Source organism: Leptidea sinapis, chromosome 11 (genome assembly GCF_905404315.1).
Source record: "Leptidea sinapis chromosome 11, ilLepSina1.1, whole genome shotgun sequence".
NCBI lineage: Eukaryota > Metazoa > Arthropoda > Insecta > Lepidoptera > Pieridae > Leptidea > Leptidea sinapis.
In genome coordinates, this window is record NC_066275.1 from 5,268,227 (window position 1) to 5,290,838 (window position 22,612).

Sequence of the window (22,612 nt, forward strand, 5' to 3'; positions counted from 1 at the left end):
TACTTAATGATAGATATCTTTCTGCAAGTTTAAGAGTCTTTTTTGCAAGTTGAGCAGAAATTATGGAATTTAATAGCAATTATTAGGTAATGTATCACAAACGTCGCTTATAGAAGTTTATGCTATATTTCGATTGTGGCCGTTATAGTAGAATTGCCAGTAATATAATACTTCAAATTCATGGTATCTTACTTACTTATTACAGATAGTGGAATACTCTACAACCAAATCACTTCAAACGTACTATAGTTTCTATGTATAGAATTTTTTTTTTATATAAAGATTTAATTTTGAAGTTACAAACCTCAAGACTGCGGCAAACATCACCAGGTTTCTGCATAAAATTGAAATTGCAATTTAGATACATTTGGTCTACCAAAAAAATATTTTTTTTTGTAGACCAAATGTCTGATCAGCAAAAAATATAATATTTGGGAAATCAAGAAGGTAATGAAAACCAAATATATTCCGAGCAAAATATTTATCATAACTGTAAACGTTGTAGTTTATTTTAGTATCAGATGGTATAGTGTCAGTTACATCACCAAAGTTTTAGACTGTAATAATTAACAGACTATATGCAATCGCAATTCTAAAATGGCGACGCTAAATCATCATTTCAATGCGTTTCCTGCTTTTGACGTTTCAATAACCGGTCTATGGCACATTCATTTTAAAATAACGTCAATATTTATTTATCTTTAGCTTGCTATTTTTTGACATAGATTCCGGAACGATGTTTGACAAGATATCGGATAAGATTGTCGATGTAGTCTATCGGACAGTATAACTCAGTGTGTGTGCGTCTGATTATACTTTATGATGACATCTTCAAAGACCGTGATAGAGGCTCGACACCCCGCGGTCCACTTCACACAGACAAACAAGCACTTTGGATTGCCCTCCTTGTAACTACTGTGCCTGTAGTAGCGGTACTGTCCCACACATATCATCGGCTTGCCGTGCTTCGAAGTGTCATAGACCACGTCCACTGCAAATAAAACCAGTCAAATAAAATTATTATTTAATTATATGTATTCTATTTATATTTTCATACTATCTATGCCCTGGTGTTCCGTCCGCGTACAATATCTTTTGTAGTAGCTTATTTATAAGAAATAGGCTTAAGGTTCAATATTTATGTAAACCATGCATTAATGTAAATTGCTGTTCGGGAGCGCTTCTTTTCCGACATTCTTCACAACTTTCAATAGGCTAGCTGAGAGGTATTAATCTATTGAGAGAACTTTAAACTTTTAACTGATGGTTTGTTTAAAGAAGTATTCATATCTGACTAAAAGATCCAGGTACTAAAATGCGTTCAACCTCTTTAACTTTAAAATATTAGTATGATATAAGTTCTGGACTAGTGGGAGGCTTGTTTGCAGAGGATGCTTGGAACAATAGCGCTATTTGTTGCCGTGAAGGAGTACCGTGCAAGCACTATTGTGTTTTGACAGAATTGTTAAATAGTAAATAGAGGTATTTGGTGAGTATTGCATGATATGTAGATTAAGATCTCTTTTTTTGTGTTTTGCTTGAGTTCTCGTAACAGGCTTCGTCATGCTCGCTTTAATGTCATGTCCCAGTAACCATATGCCTGATTGGGCAATTGAACAGAAGAGAGATACAACTGGTGAAAATTCAGTGAAATTCCAGACTACCTTAATGAAAAGAGATGATGATTAATGAAAAGGCCTTTGTAAAATTACAATTTATCTTTTTGTTAATAATTGAAATAACGAACATTAAACTTTTGATTTAAAAATTTTTTTTTTGTCATATACCACTTTCTTATTTTGGGTTTTTTTACGAGCCAGGCTCATAACTTTGGTGACATTAAATAATTTAATGTCTGGGGCTGGCGGGTGGTCGTGTACACTGTGACTCAGCAGCATCATTTCCTCTCTTTCAAACGCCGTGGTAGCTGAAGATCTGCAGGAACCCGTTCTCCACTTATGACACCGCCAGATGGTCTTGTCATTTTTTTTATGATGCTTTATAAATTTATAATTTCCAACCAATAGAGCTATATGGCCGCTACGTGAAGTGATAAACTTTAGTTCTGAAAATATTGAAACAATCTCTTATATTCAAATAACGAGATAAATCGCATTGAAAATTAGTTTAAGCGCTTGATATACGCATAATATACAAAAAAAATTAAGTATTATATTTTCTCCAAATGTATATTTATAATATTCAAGCATAGAAGCTATCAATTGCATGATTGTGATCATTTTTCCCAATGAAAACTTCATTCATAATCGTTTTAATAGTTGCTCTACATCTTAATCTGGTCGACTTGACACATTTAAAGTATCCTTTATCGGCAGTACTTCTGCTGTGTTCGTTGTATCTGAAGCCATTGTACATCAATACTCTTCTGCCCCATCGTGTCATACTAATACACATATCTACAATCACAATTAACTATTAATAATGAGTGTTATATAAAAATAGTTATCATCAGTAAGAACCAGAAGGCGATTGTATTTTTCTATTTCCTACCGATTCTCCACCAAAATTCTCTGTCATTTAAGAATCGTACGCAAAGATTAAGTATTAACAACCTGTCTTAGATAATAGATGTAGACTTATAAATTAATTAGTTAGGTTAGAGCCTCTAGCGGCTATACAACCGATGCATACAGGCCAGGTTTACTACTTTAGTGTGCGTAACAAGCTACGTCTTACACTCGCGATTCGTATGTCACCTTATGTTAGTGTGCGTGCATTGCTCAAAATTACTATCACCCTTTATTTTTTTTTTATTAGAATTTTGTTTTTTTTTTTCAATGTAACATAGCCGCCGCATTAAACTATTATGTCAACATAATGGAAAATTTTGTTTCCAGTCTTATTATTATTCTTTATTAAAAAAAGGTTAATATATTCGAAAACTTTTGGAACAATAATTGAAGACCCAGAGAAAATACATAAGACATAATGAGATATACAGATCATTAAGGTTAACAAATAAATCGACTAAAAATAATAAGCAATATATTATAGTTTATAAATTTTTCTATGAAGAAAAACAAAGTAAATGGCATGTAGTTTTAACTAATAATATACAAAAATAATAATTTTAAGCTGTTTATTTTTGTAGTAAAATTTAGCTATCAATCGAATGATTGTGATAATTTTTTCCAATGATGATTTCGTCCATAATAATTTTAATAGTTGCCCTACATCTTGCACTGGTTGCCTTCACACAGATGAAGTATCCTTTATCGGCGGTACTTATGCTGTGTTCATTGTATCTGTAGCCTCTGTAGACCAACACTCTTCTACCTCGTCGAGTCACACTTATAGACATATCTATAACAACAATAATAGAATATTACGAATACACCAAAAACATAAACTTTAACATACTGTTTGTAATCATTCTAGAGAACTGAAATGTGAAAGTATTGGGAACATATTAAAACAATGTCAGTATTCACAGTATTTTCTCTGATTAATGATAGTGTTACACATTTAAATAAAACACTTTTTAAAGATTTTGCCCAAACGAGAAATCTAATATTAATACACAGTATAAATTACACGTGTTTAAATCCATTAAAAAGTGTTTTATTTGAAAGTAGTAATCATCAGCAAGATCCAGTTAGTCACGGAGCAACGGCACCATCACATCTTCGGAGATCCACACATCTTTAAAACATCAGACATCTACCGTATCTATTACAAAGAGTGTTACAGACGAATGCCATTAATAATCATTGTGTTATTGACCACAAGCTTGAAAGCCATCTTTACAAACTGAATATATATTTACCCACACATGAGCACGAGAACATTTTTGTAAAAGCTTCCTTTCCCTGTGTTTCTTGCTTGAATTGCCATAACTTTTTTTTATGGAAGAGGAGGTCAACTGAAGATAAGTGATCACCACCGCCCACATTCTCTTGCAACACGAGAGGAATCACAGGAGTGTTACCGGCCAATGAAGGTATTCATGTCGTATGGTAACACAGAGGGGCACAAGAAAGTTCATTCCACAGGTAGGTTGTACGTGGAACAAAGTTCCTTGAAAACGGTACTATGGAGGAAGTAAGTATAAAAAAGCACGATTTCTCTTATTGAATGTTATTATCTTGTAATTTGTATGAAAAATCTATGATCAGTTGACCCAAGCTCATTACTTCTCGTCCTTTTTCTAAAAAATATGAACAATTCATGAAACAGTACTTCATAGAAAAGGTATTTACAAACATGATAGCATCAGATAAACACACATTCAATGAAAACATTTTATACAAAATACTTAACTATAATACATATACTGCCATTCAATTCAAAATTATTATTTATTTGCTCTCACAATAAAAATTTAGTATACACAGTACATTAAAATCTATATTTAAACATTGTTTTACTTGTGAGAGACCGGTGCTTGAAATAGGTAACGAATACCTGTGCTTGAAGTCACCGGGCCCCCAACGCACATGGTAATGATGTAAAGGAATATACAAAAAATAAATATATTATAATAAAACTTAATTAAATAAAGAAAACTAATTTAGATAAAGAAACTAATTGAGAGAAAACATTTTCCGTGTTGGAAAATACAAACCAGACAAAATACGCCCTATCAAAGTGTGTTTTACAACAATGAATTGATGTTAGTGTGGTTGATGGGTTTGTGTAGGTGTGTGTATTTGTGTGTGTGTGTGTGTGTTTGTAGTGACTTGGTGTATGTGTTGTACAAAATTTTTAACTTATAATATTATGTAAGTTTTAAGTTTCAGTATAGTCCAAGTGTTTTAGCGATTCAAAAAGTTTTTTTTTACTTTTTTGATAGTTGACTACTAATTTTAGCACTTTATTTATCTTAATAATCAAAAAGCTACCTACATAGCATGGGAATTTGTTAATGAAGAATGTATTAAATTTTGGTGTGCTAAATAGTTTATATTTAAAACGTCTATTTTGGGCTTCATTTATGTCTTCCACATCGACCAGAACATGTAATCGTAACATTTCTTTCTTGATATAAAAGAGATGATACAAGAATGAACGGAATTTACTCACCTTAAGGATAACTGAGTTTTTGCAGCATCTCCCCACGTGTCAATACAGTAAGAAACTAGAGACTCGCACAAGGCATGGTAAATAATCTTCATTACTTTAGGATCTGCAGCATGAGAAATATTTTTAAATAAAGCTATCAGTTTACGAATTCGTCTAGTTAAAAGAAGAATATGTGATTCAAAAGTTAAATTATTATCTATCATGACACCTAAATATTTTACTATTGTAGTTGTGTTGATAATTGGACAATTATATGAAGAGGAAGTCGACAGCGCAATACAGGAACAAGAATGAGCTATGATATTAAAACCATGTACTGACGGTTGGAATTTTTTTAATTGAGAAAGTCATATAGTTCGTTTTCTCCGTATTTAAGCTAAGGCTTGAAGCCAGTTAGAAATTTTGTTAAATGAAATTGAATGAATTAAAAAACATGTAAATTTACTTCAATTTCAGTATAGCACTGACTTTTATCAAATGCATACATATACCAATCATTATAACAATAAATTATAATGTACATACAGTCATAGTCGTATAGACGTTTGTTCTAAAAAACATTGAAATGTGATTAAATAACGAAAAAATTGGTTTTTCTTAACCAAAATCTAAATAACAGAGCATTGGTAAGCACATTGAAAAACAAGATAGCAACATAAGATATATAAATTATACAATAACTTACACAATACACGCTTACACATAAGAAAAATATATAATTTAAAATTGAGGCACAGAAATTATTCCAAATAAATAAAGTAAAAAGTTTGATGTCTCTTTAAATTACAATCACACCATCTTGAAATAACACGCATAGCATACAAAAGCGCTTATTAATTATACTGCAATTGTAAAACTTATATATATACACAAATCAATTCTCTTCAAAGTCTCTAATCATTCAAAGTTTCATAGAGAGTTACCGAACCAACATAGACAAAAACTTATAAAAATAAAACTTATAGTAATATCTTGTAAACTTAAGATAGCAACGCTTATTGATTAGACTATTACATAGCTTGATCGCAAGCAAATTGATGATTTGTATTGTATTAATATTTTAAATGGTGCATTTTTGATAGCCAATCGATGCTCCAACAAAATTAATCTACCAGATCACAACCAAGTATTTATATAATTCATTTAAACACATAATTCTTATAATGACTAGAAATTTAGGTCTTATCTAATTAATATTAGCATTATCCTTGAAAGCTCAATTTTCACACAACCAACTAAAACATAGCAATTATATAAGACTATTGTAATGAGAGAGAATTTATTTGCAAATTGCAATAATTCATTAAATCAAGATCATTGTAATGAGACCTAATGAGAATCAGACGCCCTATGTAATATAATGAAGTAATCTAAAACGATGTGCCGTCGTATTGGTAGCCCGCCGCTTGGCTGGCAGCGTGACAAGCAAGTGACAAGTTGGGTTGAGAGGCAGGCGCATGGTCGTGCAGCGTGTGTCGTAACAGTATAACATCCTGACCATCCTGCAATGTAGTAGCTGAAGATCTACACGATCCCCGGCGCCATTTCTGACACCGCCAGAGAGTTTTCTCTTTGTAACTCTTATGCCTTATATATTTATAGTCTCCGACCATGAGGGTTTGTCGACCATTTCGCGATAAAATAAATTTTAGAGCTGGAAGTATTGTAAAAGTTAGTAATGATGTAAGAAAATTATTAGTACTCGTATAACATAAGAAGCATTATATATTGTGGCAGTGATGTTTTTCTTTATAGAAAAGAAAAGCATACTAATAAAGGAAGATTTAAAGATGATTTGACTAAAAGGATAATAAGATAGAAATGGATAATGGTGATAATAATGCTTATTGTAATCTCAGATCTAAGTTATTTGATATTAGGATTTTTGGAATCATCAAGGAAATAATATGTTTTTATATTTTTGTTTATTAATTTATTCGTTAGCGTTATTTTTGTTCTTGCATTTATTAGTAGGGTTAACGAGAAATTTATTGTGAGAATAGTTGAATATTTTTTCCCTTTAAATATATTTTTTCTAAATTCAAAATTCATTTGGCTTCGATTTCATACTTTTTTACACACTTTATTCCCTAATTATTCCAGAGGGTGAAAGCAGCTAGAGACACGTTGTACGTTAACGCAGGTTTTCATTTGCAGATTCTTTCTTCAAGCGTTTTCTATACTTTTTTATTTACTCTCCAAATTCCTTCAATACTCTTAACTTGACCCTTTTCTTCCTTTTTTCCCTTTAATTCAACATTTTTAACCGGTTGATTTTTTATTCTTTGGATCCGTAATTTTCCAAATCAGCACGACGCTTTTTTCCAAGTCTTTAATACCTTGGTTGTTTATTTTTTACTTACTTCATATAGTTAATAATAACAAGAACAAATTGAACAGTGTTATATATAAAAAAATAGAATAAAATATAAACTAATATAATTTTCGGATCTCCTGTCTTCTTAACGTGGTTTTCTTAACAAAATAGACGAAATATAAACATGTAATATGTATAGTCTATTTAAATAATATGTACTTTTTAAAGAATTAATACGCGTGTAATTGTAATTGTATTTTTTGCGTAAAGTGATTGCGAAATATAAGTGGCATTGAGCAGGGCACATAGCTCGACGGACAGTTGGCCGTTGGTGCAGTGAAGTCCTCGAATGGCGACCACATACCGTAAGACGTAGTGTTGGTAGGCCCTCCACAAGATGAACCGACGATCTGGTCAAGATCGCCGGAATACGTTGGATGAGGGGAGCGCAGGACCGATCATCGTGGAGATCTTTGGGGGAGGTGGACGTCTTCTGGCTGAAATTATGATGATGTTAGCGTAAAACTTATTTTTTTATATAATTTATTACTAATACTTAACTTACATAATATATTACTAAAACTTATAAAATACTAGTTGACCCGACAGACGTTGTTTTGTACATGATAAATAAACTACTGGTTTTTATGGATTTGTCAATAATATTATATAACATATGCAGGGAGCATATGTTGTTACAATGAAATTGTTTCACAGCAGATCTGTCAAACCATGCGTCACTAAATTCCCTCATAGAAAATATGTTCATACAAAACAAATATTGAAAATAAACATAATTATGGGTCCCAAATAGAAATAAAAACTATCCTATCTCTCAAGTTTTATGCCTTTTTTTGCCTTTTTACAACTGGAATTCATAAAAGTAGAATGAGCCTCAATATAGCCTCTATGATGAAAAAACTTTCAACCATAATCCACTCTTTCTGGAATATGTAAGAAAATATTCAAACTCATTTAAACATATTTGTCAAGCAGCAAAATCTTTATACTTAAGATTTAAAACCACTTGGAAAATGATTAATAATGAATCTGGTAAAACAAAGGATCGCAACTCGGAGTTCAATCTAAATATTAATAATGTAATTGTAAAACCAAACTTAGATGTTGCTAGAGCTTTTGAAAATTTATTTACCAATGTTCCCATATCTACCACTAAATATTTAAACTCATGTCCAATCAGGGCAATATCATTACTTTCTGCAAATGTTATTAAATGTTCAAATAATTTCCAATTTGAGTATGTTAATATATCGGATATTATAAAGTCATTTAAAGAGATTAATGTTAAAAACACAGCTGACCTCTGGGGTATATCTGTTAAAGTAATAGGCTCTCTGATTGATATAATAGCGCCTGATCTAGCCCATATATTTAACAAATGACTGTGGCACATTTCAAGACCTCATGAAGCATAGCAAAATAATACATTTAATCAAGTCTGGTTGCACTTTAGATCCCTCTAATTATATGCCTATTTCAATTTTGCCTACCCTGAGTAAAATATTTGAAAAACTAATACTATGTCAACTACGCGCTCATTTTAACATAAATAAAATTATACATGATAAACAATTCGGATTCACTCGGGGACGTTCAACTGTTGACGCTGGTGTTGCATTAATGGAACATATTTTTAGTGCTTGGGAGGATTCACAATATTCTTTAAGAATCATTTCCGGCCTTTGCAAAGCGGTTGATTACGTCCACCGTGAAATTCTAATCAGGAAATTGCAACACTATGGCATAAGAGGAAGCGCTTTAATTTTATTAATCTTATATTTGAATAACAGGATACAGTATGTTGGAGTTAATAGTGTAAGGTCTTTAGGCTCCGTGTTAGGAATGGGTGTCCCGCAGGGTTCAATTCTCGGACCATTTCTGTTTTTAGTTTATATCAATGATCTACCCTATCTTATAAGGAACACACATGATATAGTATTGTTTGCGGATGATACATCACTACTATTTAAAGTTAATCGACATGCAACTACTATTGAAGATGTAAATAAGAAAACGAAATGCTTAAAATTCATATTACCAAATGTAAAAAAGATTAACACATATTAAATTAAATGGAGAAATGTTGGATCTTGTAAATAAGACAGTGTTCTTGATTATAACTCTAGACGAGAAGCTTCAGTGGGGTGACCATATATCTGCTTTAGCAAACAGATTAAGCTCTGCAGCATATGCGGTTAAGAAGATTAGAGAACTGACTGACATAGATACGGAATAGTATATTTTAGTTACTTCCACAGCATTATGAGCTATGGTATCCTTTTATGGGGTAATGCTGCTGAGATCAATACGATATTTGTGCTGCAGAAGAGAGCCGTTAGAGCCATTTATAACATGGGATCTAGAATTTCGTTAAAGAATAAGTTTAATGAAATAGTAGTATTATGACAGTAGCCTCACAATACATTTACGAGAATTTGTTTGTACAAAAGAATAAAAATAAGTTCACAAGACTAAGTGACTTACATAGTATTAATACTAGAAATAAGGGTAGACTTGCCATGCCTGCCACAAGACTCCATAAAGTCAGTAATTCTTTTGGGTGTCAGTGTGTTCACTTCTATAACTTCTATAACTCCCCGAACAGATAGCAAATATGTCTGTAAACAAATTCAAAGCCTTCACAAATTTCACTTCGTAAATTAAGCAACAAAGGCTATTTATTACAATATCCAAGATTATTTAAATGATAAAGCAGCCTGGAATTGAATTGCTCTACTTAAGTGTCATTTGTTATATGTGATTTTAATTGTTTGATATTATTTATTTTACTAATTTGATTTGTTTGATTTTAATTTTATCTATTTGATATTATTTATTTATTGTTATTAAATTAAGTGTATGACTGAACTTAAATCATTGTTAATCGATGGTATGAGTTCAATAAACGTTTTGATTTTGATTTTGAAATAGTTTCGAAAATCCAAAAAGCGGACCTCATAATCGAATTATCCACAAAAAGATGATTATATTTTGTAAAAGTGTGCACATCTGAAGTAGGTGGTGAAGTAGGAAAATTTGAATAAAGTTAAGGAGACCCAAGTGACAAGTACAGTGTCTTTACTAAAACATAATAAATTTAAAATTATAAAGTCTGTCATAATTAAATATAAATAATAGTTTAACGCTTATATTAATTGAGAAACACCGCAGTGTGTTACTTAAAATAATAATAAACATTGCCTAAAGTTATTCAAAACAAGAAATACAATAGAAGAGTTTCGCTATCTGTCAGTATATAAAGGTCCGTTTTGTCAGGAAAGCGAGGAACTATTGTAGAATTTGAATTTAATATAAAATACTTAATCAAAGTGATTTCAAAAAAATGTGACATTTATTCAACATTCTACACATAGCACAGTCAAGTGAATAATAACCTGTGGCGTAGCGGTCGTAAGATCATTCATCGTACATGACTATCATACAACAATCAATACATACTAGAATGATTGTGGTAATTTTTTCCGACAATAATCTCATCGAGTACAATTTTGACAGCGGCCCTACAGTTGGCGCTGCTCCACTTGACACACACGAAGTAGCCCTTGTCGGCCGTACTGCTACTGTGTTCGTTGTACCTGAAGCCATTGTACACCAACACCCGCCTGCCTCGCTTGGTGAGGCTCATAATGTATGCTGTAACAAAAACAACGACAACTAGTTTAGTCTACATCATACTCCAACATGCGTAAGTTTCACTACAAACAGAATTAAACACTATTGTAACCTTTGTACTTCATCCTGACTTGCACTAAATAACTTATTACTAATTTTACAGTGAATAAAGATTCTTTGACTTTGACTTTGACTAAATCATTTCTATATAAAACATATTAAATGATAAAGACATACGCAAGACATATTTAGAGCTAAAAATATTTTTCGCCTAAGGTTCACTTAATTCATCGCTTAAATATCGCTGTAATGAATATCTCCAAAATGTAAGCTATTCAAAATTCTGTGAATTTCTTCATAATTTTCAGTCTTTCATGTATCAATTAATAATATGATGCGATTTAAGTATTATTATAGTAGAACAAATAAATAAATAAACTACCGTTCAGGGTAATTCAGGCCAATAATAATATTTGTAGACTTTTTATCATAATAATTGATTCTCAAATGAACATCTATTATTTATGCAAATTATTATATTATATTAAAATCGGCAAGTCAATACTTACATATTTTTATCAGGGTCATTGAAAAGCATTTATAATGATATAGAGAAACAATTAATCGTTTCGTATATTCTATTTTCGGGAATCATACCATAATTTAAACAAATTAAAATATTAACTCTCCATATTCTTTATCCTTAAAAAATTAAATCAATATTGGCATACTATCATTATCTTTATCGGAGACAATAAAAATTAAGAAACAGATTTCGGCTTCATCTGAGTTGCTCTAAGAAGTATCCATAAAGGCGATAATATCCTATTTTATTTACTTAACCAGTAAAAGTTGTCTAAGAGCCTTTTCAATCTCCGAAATAAAATTAAAGATTTTGATTTTGAATCCAGATTTTATTTCATCCGTCAACCAATTCTGAATGTGTATTTCAATTTCCAATATAACATACAACACAGTTGTAAACACGCTTGTCAGTCACATTCATTCAAGCATCAATAGATCAGCACAAAGATATATTCAAATTCATATATTTTTATTCAAAATAGGATTTCAAATCTCTTAATGAACGTCAAAAACCACCACCTATTCGAAATAGTATATCTCAGACCTGAGAAGAACGGGCGCAAGAAACTCAGCAGAGTTTCTTTTTTCTTAATTTAGCAACAATATATTATGTAATATCGTACAATAAAATTTAATTTGATATAGCCTGAGGGCGTTCGCTTCATTCCCACCCTGTGGTATCATTGAGAAAATCATTGATGTTACACACAAACATTTTTTAAGAATTCATTTGAATATAGTAACATATTTATTTAGTACATTTTCGGGATCATGTTGTAAAAGCATATACATCACCCAACATACGATTTATTAGCTCGACTTTACCGAGTAGTAGGCATAGGAAGTTTATCTTTGTTCCTCAAGTTAATATTATGACTGTCGCAGTTTCTAGCAAATTAATTAATGTGATTTTGTTCTTAGGGAACATGGTGATATGCAACAGTCAATATGATTATTACTTTAATATTGAAAGAAAGAAGAAGAAATGCCAAAAGCGGGAAGAGGATTAAAATAACAATCTCGAATCACAATTTAAAATTGTGATCGAAAATATAATTCGGCCATTAGACGAAAGAACTCCTTCTCCTCGTCTAGCGTGGGGCTAAAATCTTTTGTGACCTCCAACAGTAACAATAACGTTACTGACAAATATGACTTTTTGAGATGAATATGCCGTTATTTTGCGTCACCAGGACTGTTGCTCTACATCCGTGATTCTTCTTCACACAGATCCAGGTGGTGCGAAGGTTATCCCGCGATACATAGTGCTGGTTGTAGCGATGGCCGCGGTAGTACAGCACCTGGTGACCTTTCTTCGATGTTCCAAATTTGACATCTAGAAAGAAAACAGTATCGTAATTCCTAATGTTATAATATAGTAGAATTTCACTAATTAAATTGTATTATTCTTTAAATGAATTATCAAGAAGACCTTCTAAAACCAGAAAAAAGTTACCAGAAATATATTATTAGGGGTCAGATTATGATATTGCCGATTTGTACTGAAAAATTTAATAATTACCATTATTATCCATAAATTGCTGCCATCTAATAGAAAGGTTTAATAGGAACATTTATGCCTTTGCGATAGAACTGTGGTGATCTAGATTCGACAAACTGTGTCAAAACATTTTGTACTGCCTCCTGAGAAGAAATATTTTTATCACGTAGAAAATTGTCCAAATTCAGTCCGTTGGAGCAAGGTCTGGCGAATATGGAAGACGACGAATATTTTCTAATTGCAGTTACTGTAGAGTTAAAACGGGTTCTCGTGCTGTATCGCGTTATCATAGAACAATAATGGTGAAGATCGATTTATGCGTCGGGACTGTTTCACTGCTAGTTTTGCTTGACCAGATCGGAAAAAGATATAGTGAATAACACCAATGCTGAGACCACCAAACAGATACCATTACCTTTTTATTGGTAAGCTTTGCTTTAGGACACTGTTGCTGCGTATGACCTGGGGTCAATCATTACATTTTTCGTTTACGGTTATCGTAAAGAAACCACTTTTCATAGCATGTCAAAATTAAATCCAATATTCCTTCATTTCTGTATCGATTCAACAAGGCAACACAAGTTTCAACACGATTTGAAACTTGTGTTGTCTTGCAGAAAGATCTGCACATAATGTCGCTAATTACTGGGTGGGTAGCTTGGCTCGGATTGGCTTCCACCATCTCTTTCAGTTCATTGTTAATCACCTGTGCGGGAGATCTTCTACTTGGTTCGTTCTTCAAGCCAAAATATCCATCACGAAAGCGTTTAAACCAAAATCGCACGATGCGTTCATTATCAGTCACCTCTCCAAACGCAACATTGATATTGTAGGCCGTTTTTGCCGCTTTATTCCGCGTCGGAACACGTATTCAAAAACCAATCGAATTTTCGAAGTATTCTTGTCTAACGGCCGTTTTCAATAACGTATCTCTAGTTACGGATACAATGCTGTCATCGTTTAATGACAAGATCTTATCTATCCATACTTATGTCCAGTATAGTTTTAGTCCATTCCTTATGTCGATACGTTATTGAAATGTAAGTAAGCGTAAAAGGATAGATTTGTCTACCTCTAGTAACTTAAACTAACTTATTGAAAACGGCCTTAAGCTGAATAAAAAACTGAAAGTCGATAATCGAATGTTGCTCATTTTTTAACGTTTGTCCTCCGATATCATTTGAAAAAAAACAATTTAAACACTTAACGTGTGAGCTGATATGAGTACCAATGTTTGTTGACTCACATAGATTGCTTGATTTTTGTGATTGTATTTGATAAGCGACAGGAAATACAAAAATGAACGTATACTAAATAATTTAAATTTTTTTTTGCTTTTTAATTTGTTTCAAGCATTAACGTACAAGATACAACTAAACTCACAAAACTCTGCCTACAGTAGACAGTATTCATTCAGTTGTGTTTTGTCCGCGCTTTGAATACTACGCCACGCAATGACAAAGTGTTTAGTGAAACACTGTCCAAATAACAGCATATCAAAACTTAAAAATTACCCCTTTAAATTAACAAAATTATGTAACTTAGTTGACATTTTTAATCCATTTGCAATTGTGTGTGTAATGTAGTTCTCGTGAGCTTATACAATAAACTTTGAACATTACTGCCAAAATATTAGGTGTTAATTTGAATGAATGTTTCAATGTTCTCTGTTTTTCTGTTAATGATAAAGTTAATACGTATATACAACGCCACTAAATTAGCCAAGGGTTGCATTACTGTGAGCTCTTCTATTATTTACCTGTAGCTGATCTTCGTAGCTATATACTACACATATACATATTGACAAAAAGTAAAATATTTGACATGATTTTAACGCAAATGTTTGATTTAAATTCTTGTGGAAGTCGAATACCTATACCTTTATATACCAGTACAAATTAAATCATAAAAATTAAAACAAGCATGTTAACATTTGCATAAGTTTAGACTGTATTCAAGAAATTTAAAAGAAACATAAATAAACACTGAAAAAAACCTAACGCAGTATACTACTCAACTATAATTGAACAAACTACTTGCAGTTACTAACAAACAAACAAATAAAACGAAACAAGGTGATTACAACTAAATACAAGTGCAACATTATGGTTGTGTTTTGGTGTCAGTATATTTGCCTAAATAATAAATATTGAAACGAAAATAAGAAATAGATTGAAACGTGGGTACGGCTGAACCGCGTGGTCGTCTCTGTTACAATAATACCAGATAAAAGAGCAAAACTATCCAAAAGTAGTTTAACTAAGCGCCAAAAGACATTTTTGTTATTAACAATTCAGTCTACCAAACTTAATTTTTACTTCGTATATTACGTTACTAGAAAAAAGGAAAGTCACGCAGTGCTTAATTTCGGTGTTTTTCTTTCTAAAATTATTAACCATCGAGAATTTTTTAAGTCATGTTTCAGCTCTTGTAATATTCCAAATAATTAAGTCAGAAATGATACATTAAAGGAAGACCTGTCAGCAGACCACATAATCAGAAAGAGATAAAGAAAATAAACACAAAAGGTCCTTAACTTACTAAGTATAATAATATTTTCATTGGTTGTATTTAATACCTTCTTTATTACAATATTGCTTTTTCTACAAAGGTAAAATAGCACGAGGAATAATTTTTTTAAGGATTTGTTTTTTATATAAGAGGCTCGCGTGAGACAACCGCCCAGACATCCACAACACCAGAGGCAAGAGAGGATCACATGTAACAATTATTAAATTGGTAAGAATTGATTATCTTGACTCATCAACCATGCCTAATACTATATATACTTATTACTGTTACTGCCAATTACACACATACTGTTAAGTTATGACATATAAATATATGTATATAATATACTTACCATAGGGAGTGACAATAACATAACATACTGTAACTCCACTTGGTAAACGTCATGAAGTTACATAAGTTTGTAAAGGGGCTTTGACATGGTGAGAAGAACTGATAAGAAACTATTTAGTATAATATTATACAATTTTATGTGGCTGTGCAGAACCAGACAAGAGCCATGCATCATTAACCTCTATATAATCTATTATAATATAGTAAGCCTTCTTTATCAAAGAAGCTTTTATAATGAAAGCTCTTCAATTTATGGTCAGTGAGTCCTAGTATTCTGTCTGGTATTTTAATGTAAAACTGAATACCAAGACCAATCAACGAGACCTCAACTCCAGCTGAACCATAAGATAGCACCTACAGTTTATTATTCTTTGTTGAATTGAATGCATTCAAATCACAATTTTAAACGTACAATGCCTTACTGAGCGCTCTAATGATTATGTTGCTCAACTATTTTAACAATTACATGGTTAATAGTAATAATATATGACCTACAAGAGTATCTCGACCACTTATTACAAAGCCATCTTTTCTTAACACCGCTCGTTCTATTTAGTAAATATCTATAGCCACTGTGTAATATAATCGGGTTCCCGAGAGTCGAATGAACAATCTGGAAATCTACAAACATAAACATAAATATAAATTGTATTCAAGTAAATGAAAATACTTTTGTATAAATTATCAAGTATTTGACAAAAAAATATGAATTTGTATTTTTTAAGATAATTAGTACAGTTATTAATTTCAGCTGTTTTATTGATATTTATATATTAACAACTAAATCTGTTTTAATATTTATTGTTATATGAATTTGCAAGACAGATGCATATTTTTTATGTTCAATAAACTAAATATTAAAACAAAATGAAAAATTACGAAAGACTTGTTTGGTAGTATTTTATGTAAAATTAATTTACGATTTAAAAGCAACACTTTTAACTTCAGTAAATAATATTTTAATCCAAGTGAAAACTGCTTTAGACGCCTCCAGCACTTTATGGTAAAGTCAGCTTACGTTGACAATGGGAGAATCGGGCGGTGAACATACTAGTACTGCAATTATTAACCATGCTTTGATGAAATTTTCACTTCATCGCATAGTTTTAAGTAAAGTACACTGTAATTTAATAAAAAAAAATACCAAATAGAAGTAATTATTTGGAAGAAAATATTTGTAATGAAAAGAAATGAAAATACTTTATTGCGATAGTAAAAGAAAATGTTACAAATTTACAGTTTTGATAAAACAAACATATCACTAAACAGCAACTTATTTCACGTAAAGGTGAAGGCCGCATCATTTACCCTCAGCTGAACGTTTTCTGCTCGTCTCGTCCCTTATTGCCGTAAAAAAAGACTTTACAAGACATCCCTGATCTGGAAAATATTTCGCTTCATTTCCGTCCACTTTGACACTATAAATTTCTGTAGTCCATTTTATAAAAACATTCTCTCTCTTTGATAATTATTTTACATTTAAGATACAAATATTCCCTTCAGTGGGATAAATCTTAATGATTATGTCGGTGTATTTTAACGATTTTCGATTCAATAGTAATAATATATGATGGACAAGACTTCCATCTGTCGCATATCCATCTTTTCTCATCATCAAGAATTCTTTTCAGCAGATATTTATAGCCTCGATATAACATAACGAGATTTCCATTTTCACCGAAAGTAATCTGTAATTCTATAAAAAAATATATGTCTTAATACACGTCTTATTAAATTTAATTGTCATTAAAATCTGGAATCTATAAGAGATTATATAAGTCGGCCTTTTGCTCTTATTAATTAAGGAGGGTATGCCATTTCCTAAAATTTACGCTACAATATAAAAATAACACAACAACTTAACAATTCTATATTAAGATCATAAGATTTACAATTTATATTTTAACAGTAGATTTTTAATTAAATATACTGAGAAGCAGTACATAATAACATATAGACTACTTTAACTAATCATCTTTACAAATGGTCGTACATGGTCCAAAAACACTTTTTTTCTTGATCTTAGAGTTAGAAACTGAGGTCGATAAGATGACGTCATAGTAGGTAAGTTATTTACAGCCAAAATTGTTAACTTTTAGGATTTTAAGCCGAACGAAAACTCTACTACAATACTACTTTAAAAAGTGTTATATCTTGAAGTATGGAACTGAACTGTTTGAGAGCGAGTTTTACTGGCACATCACCAGATTTATTATACACAGTTAAGAAAATGGCAAACTATATAGATTATTCAAGTTACATCTAATTAAGTATTGAGACGTCATCTGTAATACGGACCTTAGCTAATCGACCGTGTACCTTGAAAAACATCGTGGTTGCTGATTATCCATTGCCGCGTACTAACTCGAGTCGAGCGAATTAAAATAATTAAAACGACGTTTAACAAGCAACCTAAAAGTAATACTTTAAAATCATTGAGCCCCTTTGTAACGCCTTAATGTTTATGATAATCTTTAACTTTAATCAACTCGTGTCTATAGGTGGTGAGGCTAGCCCGGCAGTTGTATCTACTGGCCCACTTACAGCATATCCAGAATCTCTTGTCAGCCGCGGTGCGATGGAGGCTGTACCTGTATCCTCTGAACACCATGATAGGTCGGCCACGGTTTGAAGTTGTTAATGAGTAACCTTTTAATAAAAAAGCCTGGTTAATTTTTTTATTATGGCTACATACAAGTTCATATAAACATACACTTCACGCCTGACGCCTGTCTCTCAGAGGCTTAGGTCACGTACTTCCCTTTCTCACGATACTTACATAATTCATTGGCTTTATTCAGGAATTAAAGTACAAACAAGCGTATAGGTTCCCGGTGGTAAGTGATCACCGCCGTCACAACTCTCTTCTCGCAGAAGGTTTACACGAACGTTGCCAGCCTTTAAGTTGACTGTAAGCACTGATTTTAATGTTAATAATTAATTATAGCAATGTGAGAATATGAAGTGCAGGCAACTTCTAATAGTTCATTCAACGTTTTCTGAGATGATCTCGTTTTGTTTTTATAAAATGTGAATGAAAATGAGTGAACTGAAAATTTAACCCGGGGTTCTACTAGGTCAAGGATCAAGTGCAGCTGGATGCCGTTATGCGAGCGCACAATGTAAAATCATAATAATAACCCGAGAGTGGTCGCTCCATTCCCAATCTGTTGTATCATTAAGAAAGTCATTTATGTTATAGTAACATTTCTCACACAAACGTTTTTTAACAATTCTTTTGAATTTCGTAACACATTTGTTTTGAACATTTTCTGGGATATCGTTGTAAAAGCATATACATCGCCCAAAACACTTACTAACTCGACTTAGCCGAGTAGTAGGTATTATAAGTTTATGTTTGTTGCTGTTGTTAACATTATGGTTTTGGCAGTTTCTAGGAAATTTACTTATGTACGTAAGTAAATGTACGTACACAACATTATCCTGCAGACAAACTGTAAAAAACAGTTTTGCGGGACTATGTTAGCTTTTAAGATTCTTTCTGTAAATGATTAATAGTATAAATAAATAATAAAAATTATCAAGATTAAGAAGATACCGGCAGCATTGCCGAATAGCAATAAACCATAGCACATAAGACTATGAAAATAACTAAAGTATACTAGTCGCGCCTTATCTACGTCGGTTAATTGTCTGATCCTTTTAACCGCGTATACTGCCGAACTAAGTGTATAAGCCAATCCTTCAATATGGGGGCCCCATTGTAATTAGGAATCCAGAGTAATGCCAAGAAATTAAAAAGTAGTTTCCACCAGTTTTATCACCTCTCCGTTTAACAAAACACTCGCTCAATAGTTAATAGGCTAAGTATAGTAATAACGGCCCATATTCTAGCGCTCTACAAAGCGTAGGTCCGGCTACATATGAAGTATTAATGTCATCTCTGGTCGGGCGCAAGCCAGTATCAGCTCAAACCATTTGTGCGCGTACAACGCAGAGCTTATCGAATGGTCGAGGATTTAGATTGTCTGTGAAAGGCTAGATAAGTTGGCGTTACATAGAGACGTAGCTTCATTGTGTGTCTTCTACCGCATTCATCATGGGGAGTGTTCCGAAGAGCTGTTTGACCTGATTCCTGTCGCCGAATCCCACCTTCACACGACACGCCACAAATTAGGATATAATCCCCACCATCTGGATGTGTGGCGTTCCTCCACAGTGCGGTTTTCAAGGGACTTTCTCCCACGTACGACCAAGTTGTGGAATGAGCTTTTGATTCCTCTGGCTTTGCAAGACAATGTGGGCGGCGATGATCACTTTACATCAGTTGACTCGTAAGCTCGTATGTCCATTCTTCAAAAAAATACACATATTCTTATATTATGAAATTCCAGACAAACGGGGACTAATATTGATATGATTTTATTATGATAGCAATGTATTGGACACTCCTACATATAAAAAAAGGAAAATTTGTAAAACAATTTTTTTTATTAATAAATAACGCACTTGCTCAGTTAATTTTAGTAACTTTGAACATCAAATATCTTAATGAGTGTGCTGGTATGTAGCTCTTACTATGATACCATCATAGGTAGTTAGTTTAGCGCGGCATGAGTTACTCGTCCACTTACTACATATCCAGTATTTTTTGCTTCCATTGCAATTCTGACGAAGCAAACAGAATCTGTTATTGTTGAACATCAAGATTGGATTACCGAACTTTGAAGTTGTTAATGAATATTCTGAAAATAAAATTAAAAAATTATTTCCAAGGAGAACACTAAAACCACAACAAACATACCCATACACCGTTAGATATCTGAATTGTTGTACCTTGAAAAGCAAAACATCCCCGGTGATCAGATCGATCCATTGACATTATAAACTGAAGACGCCTAAATCAAAATCAAGTTTTTAGTTACCATTTACCATAAAATACATAGTATTGTCATTATATCCCTTAACATAAAGGTTATATTTTTTAATCCTTTATTTACAGCAGGCGTAGAAGGCGGTTTTTATTACACCGCCTTCTACGCCTTCGCCTTCCTTCGTTGGGCACGAACCAGGGGGCATTGGTTATCATGCGAAGTGCTTTATTTTGAAACGTTTGTAGGATTTCAATGTTTAAATGGAATGCAGTACACCACAGTTGGATTACGTACAGACGTATTGTATTTTGTTCTGGAGACGCAGTTGCGACTTTCGTCCAATGAGCCAGTAAAGTTTTCGCGTTTGGATACCAAGTTAGTTTCTCTTCATGAAAATATGTTTTTGCCAGGCAAGTCTTTTATCGAAATGCAATCCAAGGTAAGTATGATGATGATGCTCTGCCTGTGGGACTGCAATGTTGTTAAGTGTGACTGGAGGACAAGAGTCTCTTCTTAAGGTGAATGTTACGTTGACTGATTTTCTTTCATTTGCTTTTATCCGCCACTTTTTGAGCCATAGGGATTTGTCATTTAACTATTTTTGAAGTATTTGTGAGGCTATTTTTGGGTCGCTTTGTGTAGCTAGTATGGCGCTATTGTCAGCAAAGGTTCCCGTAATTACGGATTCAGATGTCGGCAGGTCTGCATTGAAGAGTGAGTATAGTATTGAACCTAGTACGCTGCGATGCGTTCCTGCTTTTATAGGGCAGAGATCAGATAGTGCGCCCCCTTGTTGTTCTATAAAATGGCGCTGCTGGAGAAATTATTTTAATATTCCGTAAAGATTGTTTCTCTGGCTTCAACAGTATTACAATTTGTGCGACCTTCCACTCCAGGTGAAAGAACTGCAGTTTGGTCATGTCATTAAAGAATACGTAAGGGAAGTTATACCAGATTCAGATAGTGCTTGTAATATACGGTTTGTAATGAGGTTGTATCTTGGAACCTGTTTAGGGTCCATTTTTTTTCTTCGGCGTTTCATACGTATCTTTTGGACTATATATTCTGGTGAGCCGTCATATGGATGAGACGTTAAGACGTTTGAGAGGTGTTCTGAGAAATTTTTCTTTCCATATAGAATAATTTGAGGAAGCAGTAGCATCCAGGCCCGTGAAATAATTATGAAATCCGTCATTACGATATTTCTTTAGAGTGCGCTTTAGCTGTCAGTTGGCGTGGTTAAGTTGTTTTGTCACAACAGGGTCTCTGGTTGTTTTGTTAGCGTTTCCGTATTCTCCTTTTATTGATAATTATATCGAATATGTGTTTCGCTACGTTGGTGTCTAGGCTTCTAGATGATGTAAGTGGGGTCGATGTCCAAACTGCATCTTGCACACTCTTATTGAAATATAGCACCGTTTTTTTTTAAATGCTCTGGGTGCTTCAAATGATATGCGGCAGTGTAGTAGATGTTTAACGCTATATATGTATTTATTATTATCACCAGATTCTAGTTCGATGTTCCACATTGATAACGCTTTATTTTATTCTTGAGGTTTGAATGTTCCAGACATTTATAACTTTATGGTGAAGCTCCTCAATAGCTCTTTGTCTGTAGATGGGTGTAGATTTTTTAGGACAACTATAAAAATTTATAATATTAATATATATCCCTTAAGATATAGGTTATTTAGACGTTAAACTATAGAATCATACAGAATAATGTTATTTCAAATTAAAAACATGAAATATTTCAAAAGTTTATATCAGATATAACAATTGCGTCCCAAAACAGTTATTTCACTTAAAAATAAA

At 32.6% G+C, this 22,612-nt stretch overlaps 1 protein-coding gene across 34 annotated transcripts in view; it reads right to left on the reverse strand.

Annotated features, from left to right (window-relative positions):
• Positions 1 to 22,612, reverse strand: part of LOC126966718 (modifier of mdg4-like) — a 341,756-nt gene that overhangs the window by 193,203 nt on the left and 125,941 nt on the right. The window contains exon 5 of one of the 34 annotated variants that reach the window (XM_050810962.1): positions 467 to 991. The exons of 30 other annotated variants lie outside the window; for them this stretch is intronic. In XM_050810962.1, the coding sequence (XP_050666919.1) occupies positions 792 to 991 (200 nt within the window). In that variant the 3' untranslated portion in view covers positions 467 to 791. Of the gene's footprint in view, positions 1 to 466; positions 992 to 3,086; positions 3,325 to 10,444; positions 11,036 to 17,136; positions 17,659 to 22,612 lie in introns of those variants that run through there. 3 more of the 34 variants (XM_050810956.1, XM_050810955.1, XM_050810983.1) reach the window with 3 other exon arrangements.